The 8119-nt window shown below is 45.3% G+C and overlaps 1 protein-coding gene across 1 annotated transcript in view; it reads right to left on the bottom strand.

Moving 5' to 3' along the window:
* Positions 1-109: 109 nt before the first annotated feature.
* Positions 110-8119, bottom strand: part of PEX14 (peroxisomal biogenesis factor 14) — a 69066-nt gene continuing 61056 nt past the window's right edge. The window contains exons 5-9 of the mRNA XM_064730595.1: positions 7882-7967; positions 7161-7263; positions 5813-5910; positions 2925-3016; positions 110-1955 (exon numbers count right to left, since the gene is read on the bottom strand). Of these exons, the coding sequence (XP_064586665.1) occupies positions 1493-1955; positions 2925-3016; positions 5813-5910; positions 7161-7263; positions 7882-7967 (842 nt within the window). The 3' untranslated portion in view covers positions 110-1492. The remainder of the gene's footprint in view (positions 1956-2924; positions 3017-5812; positions 5911-7160; positions 7264-7881; positions 7968-8119) is intronic.

Here is an 8119-nt window from a genome sequence, read left to right as displayed (position 1 = left end):
AAACATTTGAGAAGGACCAGATGTCTGTCACCCTCCCTTTCCCCTCCCTTGACCACCCTACATGCATATTTCTCCCAAAAATAAGAGCCACAGCAATCCAGCAATAACCTGGTGTTAAATAGTGGTAACTCATATTTATTACAATTATATACAATCATATTTTATATTTGAAATCTATACATGATCACACAGACGAGCACACTTGCTTGGTGAGGACAGTGAGACTCAGTTGGTACAAGAATTGCTCTGCTAGGATGCTCTGATGCAGTGAATAGGATCATTGGACACCACCACTTCACCAGCTGCAAACACAATGCTGCAAACTGCCAGAGGTTTAAAATTCACTGGTTTGTGTATGGCCCAATGGGGCAAAACAAAAAGGCTGGACTGGGCAAGAAGGGCCAGTGGTTAAACCTCAGACCTGGAGCTGTTCTCTCTGCCAGAGAGACTGCTTTGCTGAAGCAGGTGCCTGTCACTGGAGAGGTACCATTTATGATCATTTTTCTTCTCATTTAGGGAGAAAAAAAGGCTAAAAACCATTGCAAATATTCAGAATTAACCAACTACTTCAGCATCTGATTTCACTCCATTCGTTTGTTCATTCATTCATTCATTTAGGGCAGCTACAAATAAAATAGAAGATGTCAAAAACTGATGTGAGCTCCCTGTCTTTGGAGGAGGAAGGGTAATAATTGGGATGAGTGGAGTCAGCTTCTTCTAAAGCCTTTTACTGTTGAGCAATCATCAACAAAGCCAACTGTTCTCATGGATTTCACTGTGGCCATGACACCTGGACTTGGTCCCTACCAACAGGCCACTCTGATGAATGTAAGCATGAGGAGTGGAAATAGCATTCTTTGGACCCCACAGAAATTTAGTGTTTTTACATGCTAGGTAGTTTCAGTAATTTGAGGCTTGGCATAAAGCTTGGAAGAGCCAAGACTGAGATCTGGTGAGGAATTTGAGGTTAAAATGTTCTGGTGGGGTTTTTTTGGTTGGTTGGGTTGTTGGTTTTTTTTGCAACAGAGTATCAAGTAGTTTGAGAAATAAAACAGGGTTATTTTGGGAAACAGAGAACTGGTTGGGCCTTATGTGGGATTAAAGGCTTGCGAAATCAAGGAGCTCAGGACAGACTGGTTTCTGAAATTGGATAGAAGGGCTCTAGGATGCAGCAAGAGGCCAACTGCTTCTGTAAGAGGGCGTACTCTGCAGTGTGGTGCATGGTAAGGCCATCGGTCTGCAGCCCTGCAGTGACCCCAGCTCAGGGAGGAAGGGCTGGGCGGGGAGAAGGAGCCACTGCAAGGCTGCAAAGCCCTGTGCTGAAACAGGGCAATCGTGCTGTTCAGCGAGCAATCACGCCCTGCTCGAGGTCAGTCAAGGGGGGATCACTGCAGGGAATGGGAGCTGTTCTCTCCACGAAATGGGAGAGGCACTGGGACAGTGCAGCAGGCCGGGGGAGATGTGCAGCAGCAGCAGCAGCAGCCAGGGTGCCTTAGTCAATCTCGTTCTCGTTGCTGGCCCCCTCAGGTCTCCGTAGCTTTTCCACCTGCTCGTTAATCTGCCCATCCCCTCCTCGCCGGTCCTCAGTCTGCACACCCAGACATTCCTCCTCATCCACATGGCTAACATCATCATCCTCATCGTCCTCTTCCTCCTCGTCGTTCCCTTTGGTTTCCCGCTTCTCCTCCTCCCCCTGCACCTCCATGCGCACCTGGCTGGTGACGTCGATGGCCTTGGTGGCCTCCTCGGGGCTGAGCAGGTGGCAGCTGCCCTTGGAGCCCTCGGGGCTGTGGCTCTCCTTCACGGGGGAGGACGTGGTGGACTCGTTGCTGACGGGTGAGATGTCACTGCTGCTGTTGTGGTTGGCAACGACAGGGTTGGAGGGTGAGCTCGGCTTCACCGGGATCTGCCACGACGGGATCTTGGGAGCTGAAGGGGAGGGAGGGAACTGCCTCCTTGGGGAGGGCAGCAGGGAAAGAAAAGCAAAGAAAGGGGCTTTTGTTATAAATACTGAGGGGTTTCAGCAGGACTCAAACTGCAAGTCTCTTTGCCATAAATGAGCAAAAGCAAGGCCACTTCACTTCTCCAGAGAGATTCTTAAAGTGCTTTACAAGCACTCAGCAATCGAGCCTGCACACGAGGAAAATATCCCAGCTGGGCAGTCTGAAGCACTAAAATGATCTGATTTGGCCAATTTCACAAAGTAAGCCAGCACTCAGGAATGCTGCCTGTGAAAAGACATGGGTGTCCCTTTTTAAGACAATCACTAATTAATTGGTACAGAAAAATTCCCACTGGAGGAAGAAGTCAGACACACCAGGTGCCTGAGCCAGGGAATTTCACCAGCTGGCTCTCACCTCACTGTGCTACCCCACTGCTGCATTCTGGCTCATTGCAATCCAGAGCCTTTCTCCCAGTCCCAGCAGGCACTTTACATGTTTGGGCCAGGCCCTGGCAGCCACAAACTGGTTCAGCTCCTCTGACTTGAATGGAGTCATACCAGCTTGCACCAGCTGGAAAGCTGGCCCCGAGTCCTTCCCAGGTGGATTTTAAGGATATGATACCAGCATGCCCTGACCATGAGCAAGGCAGCTGAACTGCACCCAGAAGTGACTTTCTAAAACAGAATACAGGTGCAGATGCAGTCAATTCCTCAAACTAGATGAGAGGCATCCTGACTGTGGGGGAAGTGCAAACAAAAAGGAAAAATCTTATCAATACCCTAAGGACTCTGTGATTTAAGGCCAGTTTGAAAAGCATTTTGAGACCTGCAAACAGAAAGTGATAGTGGAGTGCAAAATGGTGTTATTAAAATAGCAGTAACAGGATACAGAGGCAGTTCCTGTTGGAAATGCCTTTCCTCTCCATGACTGAGGGAATCCCAGAAAGCAGCACAACAGTCTGCTCACACACTGCATCCATACCGGTTCAGGAGAAGTCCTTTTAAAGAGTAGATCTCAGATTTCAATTCATTAATATTCTGCGACTCCAGAATCCAGTTGGTGGAAGTTGTGGCCTAGAACACGAAAAGCAAGACATAAAGATCAATATCTGAACTGCAAGATAGTTCACCAATGTCACTTTTTCCTATGCTGTTCGTCTGCTCCCATGTGGGAATTCCCAGTCCAGTGGATAACACATAAGCTCCATCACTTCAAACCTCTCAGATCTGAGCAAAACAACTTCCACACTAAGAAGTACTTGAACAGATCCCCAGGATGACCAGAAATAATAATTGTCTCAAGGTGCCAACACAATTCAACATTTGCTTTGTGTTTGGGAGAGTAATTCATCTTGTCTCCAGCCCTGCCTCCCATGCACAATCATTGCTAAAGCATCTCAGGGGGACATTGCTTTTTTCAGGCCAGCACTTGTGAGAATTCAGGCACAGCTGGGCCAACATTGGAGGTCTTCCACCAGCATAACAATACACAGAGAGACAAACCAAATCATTTGGCACTGACCTACTGAATGATTTCTAGAGAAGAACTAGAACTAGGATCCTGAACAGCACTGGGAGTTGCACTGAATCGGGTCCTTTACTCCTTCATGTGACTGAACTTAGCTGAGGCAACAGATTTGAATATTGTATATTAACAACTGTTTTAAAACCATTTGCTCCTTTCTCCTAAACCATGAAAGAAAGAATCCATTATCTGCACTCTGGCATTTAGAGATGGGCTGATAAATACATACTTCAAAGTTGCAAACATTTTCCCTACTTGATCAGAAGAATTAGGTCTATGCTTGAGTTACCAGGTCCCATCTCCAGAAGCAGCTGGACTAGGCACTGTCTCTTGGATATTTCAAGGCAATGAGTGCAGTTTTGTGGGGATAAGTAACTCATGGAAGCCTGGTACAGCTGCTGTCAGAATTGCATCAGAATTGCCACAGGATATCAGGCAGAAATTAGAGTAAGTAACTGAGGATAACATGCTGCAGACAATACTTTTGGCACTCTTTCTTTTAACCCTTTTGGGAACTTGAGAAATGGGATTTTTCTAAGCACAGATCATGGTCGATGGTTACCCATCCTTTTGCTCCAGTATTCCTGTAGCCATGAGACCACAGAACACTCATGCCTGGCACACCCCACAGTAATTTCTGCTCAAAGCCATTAGGAACAAACATATTGGTGAGTATCACTGCAGAGATAGTTCTAATGAATTCCCCACCAAAGGAAGCCAGAACTGGAACAACTAAAAACTTTTCCTCAGCAGTTCCCACTAGATGTAGCCAGAACTGCTTGTTCTTACTCTTAAACAGACTTGAGCTACTGCAGAGTAACCCTGCAGCCAGCACTGCTCACAGTGACTTCTGGGCTTCAAACCCAAAGGGCTGGGAGAGGCTCGGGCTGTAGTAGCTGTGTTTTACACAGATGTGTTCCCTCAGGATTCACACTCCCAGCCCTCAGACAGCAAGAATCCAGGAGCCACTGTTCTGGCTTTCTAAGACCTTGAAAGCTACAGCAGCACATTAACAAGGGAGTGATTTCCACTCACTGGCCTGCAAAGGACTCAAATTTCCAAAACACATATGGTGCCAGATGCCTAGGATTTAGAAATAAAATCTGACATCTGGGGCTTTTTAGCCAGTCTCTTTAAAAACAGTTGTAGAAAATTCAAGCCTTGAATTTTTATGTACGTTTTTTAATTACTTAAAGTCCCTCTTTTTAATTTTTTACAGCATGCCAGTAGGAGTTTGAAAAGCAGATATAAAAACTTACATTACAGCTGAGAAAACACAGCTTTTATTCTTTGGTTTGTGGGGTTGCCCAAGTTTTTCTTTGTACACATGAGGTTTAGATATCATAACAATGTGTGCTACCATTTCAGTGCAGGGGGTAGAGAGGGGGGAAGGAAAACTTCTTCAAGACTCTCTAAACCACCAAGACTTATGGCCTTTTTCCTTCTTAAAGCTCAACATGTGTTCTTAATCTTAACACTTAAGACCTGAAAACAGTTTTCCAATTTCCGGACTGGCTCCAGGCCACTGTCAGGCCACAGTTCCCAAGGAAAATTGAAGCAGAGTGTTGTGACCATAAACTGGCTTTCATGGTTGCATTTACAGCTGTGCCACTGAGGGATTCCTCCTGCACAGTGTGCACAGCACAGAGTCAGCTGTGGCCCACCAGTCACACGCCATCAAAGGATCTGCATCAGATTAAAGTCCGCTAAGGGGAGAAGACAACTGTTCCTGCCACAGGTAAAGGGCTGCAACCCTGCCTAAAGGATGTGACAGAAAACTCTCCCTGTACAGAGAACACAACAAGATAACTGTGAGCAATCCTGGCCCTGAACAATCCAAGTTTGTGAGTCAAAGGAAGACTTCATCTCCATGTGACTGCTTCACATTCACCCTGCCTCACACATCAACGCTTTCTGTCTGACAGAGTGCTTGGGCCAAGGAGTAAAGCACTAATTCTCATTGCCAGAAAGAAAATCAATTTTGGTTAAAAGTGGTTATTTTATTTACACATGTAACAACACAAACTAGTCAGAATTGATGGTTTTATTGCCAAGGTCAAGTCAAGAGTCAAGGAGAATGGGTCACTGTGTGTCATTACCAGAGTTGTAATGGGGCCACCTGTTACACTCAGCTGACCAAAATCATTGAAACAAGAACCCAAATAATAAGAATGTTTGGCCATTAGCTGGATCTGAACAAGTGGCTTAAATACAGTCTTTCAAGTGAATACAGAGCTGATGGCTGGGTTGTGACCCCCACAGGAGCTTTCCATGTGCCCACAAAAGAAGCCATGCATGCTCCAAAACTGACAACGCCCTAAAGGTGAAGAGTCAGAAGTTGGTACCTTAGAAGCAGCCAGTTCTTGGGTGAGCTCTTGGATTTTCTGTTGCTGCTGGATCAGCAGCTCCTGGACAGCTGCTAAGGTTGTCTGTAACTGAGTCACTGCAAGGGAAAAAGCAGAAGAGTTAAACTGAGATACATCCACATATACACACTCACCCACGCCTTTCCTGCTGTCTAGCTACAAAGATGCCTCTATTCCTCCTATATTTAATTTATCTATGCCCGCCTGCTCACTTTAATCCATATGATTTATTTGCACTACGGGTAATCTACCTGCACTGCATCTAACCTCCAGTATTTCTAGTTTATCTTTCCATTGTATAGATGTCTATAGCCCACAGTATATCCGTCTAAAACCTCTCCCTTTTAATTATATTGGTTTATGATTTGTACATCTCCCTGAACTTACACAATGTTTGTATCATTTATCTATCTCGGGGCTCTTGCAGGCAAACACTGGGGCCAACTCCAGTCTGGGAAGAGGCTGCTCTCAGGGCTGACCTTAGGGTATCATGAGAAATGAAAGCTGCTTTTCTTCTCACCCTTCAATGAAAAGCGTAATTAGCATCCTCCCATTCTTAACCTACTAGTTCCTTCAACCTCAATATTTTTATAAACTTACTGCTGAAAATCACAGTTTTTTCACCCCAACTGAATATACTTTGCACTTTTTCCCTTTTATTTCAAGAGAGCACGCTGTATTCCTACACCCCAACAAACACTGAAGAACTTCTGCCGGACTCCAGCTGTAGAACTTTTTCTACTTTGGCACTTTATCCAAAGCTTACAGGGAGTAAACAAGCTGATAAAATAAATAAAATTGAAAACTCTATTGGTGTGACAGGTAACAGCTAATCCAGACCATCATTAGGGCCTCGGGTAATGAACAGACACCCAATAGAGTCAATAACATAGAAGGTGGCTAAGGTCAGAGAGGCACAGTAATTACAGACTCTCCTGACCCTTCCTCGGATTTTCAGATGGAAGGTGGGGAGAAACCACCAAAAAAAAAAGCCCCTGAAAACATCAGAGAAGCAGAAATTAAAAATGAACTTTACAGCCCTCCGAAAGGCTGTCATTTTATTCCCCTTATTAATATTCTGAGGTTGGGAGCCTTTCCGTAAAAACATAATTAATTGAGGCCGTGCCGACAGTAAACAAGCAATTTCAAATTAAACCGAAATGACGGCGGCTTCATTTGCAAATGTGAACAGATTCTCAGAGCAGATAAATGAAGTCACCACATAAAGTGGAGATGGAGGGAAAGAAAAGGGTGGGGGTCTTGGCAGAATGGAGGATCCAGGGAGAAAAGCTTTGAGGGGTGAATTGATGGAGTCATTAATCTTTACCTGTCTGTGTCACACTGCCACTCATCTCAGCAATGTTCGACTCAATCCTCTGAAGTTGTTTCCTGTCCTCTTTGCCTCCCATGATGAGAGGGACCAGGTATTTCTGCATGGAGTACAAAAACTTTTTCAGGAAACAGCAATGTGCAAAGCACTATTTCTAATCTACCTGAAACATCCTCAAATCCCACCCCCCAAATCTCAGCCTTTATCACAGCAATCATTTATCCACACATCTGGCTGAGAAAAGAAATTCCCTCTACAGCAAGTGCTAAAAGAAGTTGCAGAAGAAGAGTTTTGTGGTTACATTTGTCAGGGTACTGAAAACCAGTTCCTAAGTCTGGACACAGCCATAAAATCTGCCTCATTCTGCCCCTGAAGAGGGTGGACAGGGCATAACAGGCCCCAACTCTCCTCCAGCTACCACGGAACCTTCTGCAGCTGCATCCTAGGAACACAATATGCTTCAACAAGAGCCTAAGCAATGGAAATTACCTCATTGCTAGTAGCTTGAGATCCACAGCTAAAAACTAGTTTTGCTTGCTTGCCACATTTTGACTCTCCATTTCCATGTTAAGCGTCTACATTTCTCAAATATACCAATGGCAGTGCCAGGGAGAACAGAGTTGCTTCACCAGCTTGGAACCAACATGAGCATTTGGACACAAGCAGCATAACGTGTCTCTCTAAGAGTACAGTGTGGGAGTAGCAAGGGAGCTGTTACCTTGTAGAGCTGGTGGAATCCAAAGGCAATTCCTGCCATGATGATGGCCAAAGCCCCGTAATCTCGCCATCTGGAGCCAGGCGGACCTAAAGTTCAGAATCAAGAAAAAATCAGTCAGAACTGCAGGTGACAGCATTTTTGTATATGCCTTTTATCAGAGAAAAGAGTAACGATTAACACACAGTGTGCAGGCCTGTGGCTGAGGACAGTTAAACAGCTGGCCAGAGCTCGGCTATTG

Source organism: Zonotrichia leucophrys, chromosome 21, assembly GCF_028769735.1.
Source record: "Zonotrichia leucophrys gambelii isolate GWCS_2022_RI chromosome 21, RI_Zleu_2.0, whole genome shotgun sequence".
Lineage (NCBI taxonomy): Eukaryota > Metazoa > Chordata > Aves > Passeriformes > Passerellidae > Zonotrichia > Zonotrichia leucophrys.
Note: the sequence above shows the minus strand (reverse complement) of the source record. Positions and strands in the feature narration are given on the sequence as shown.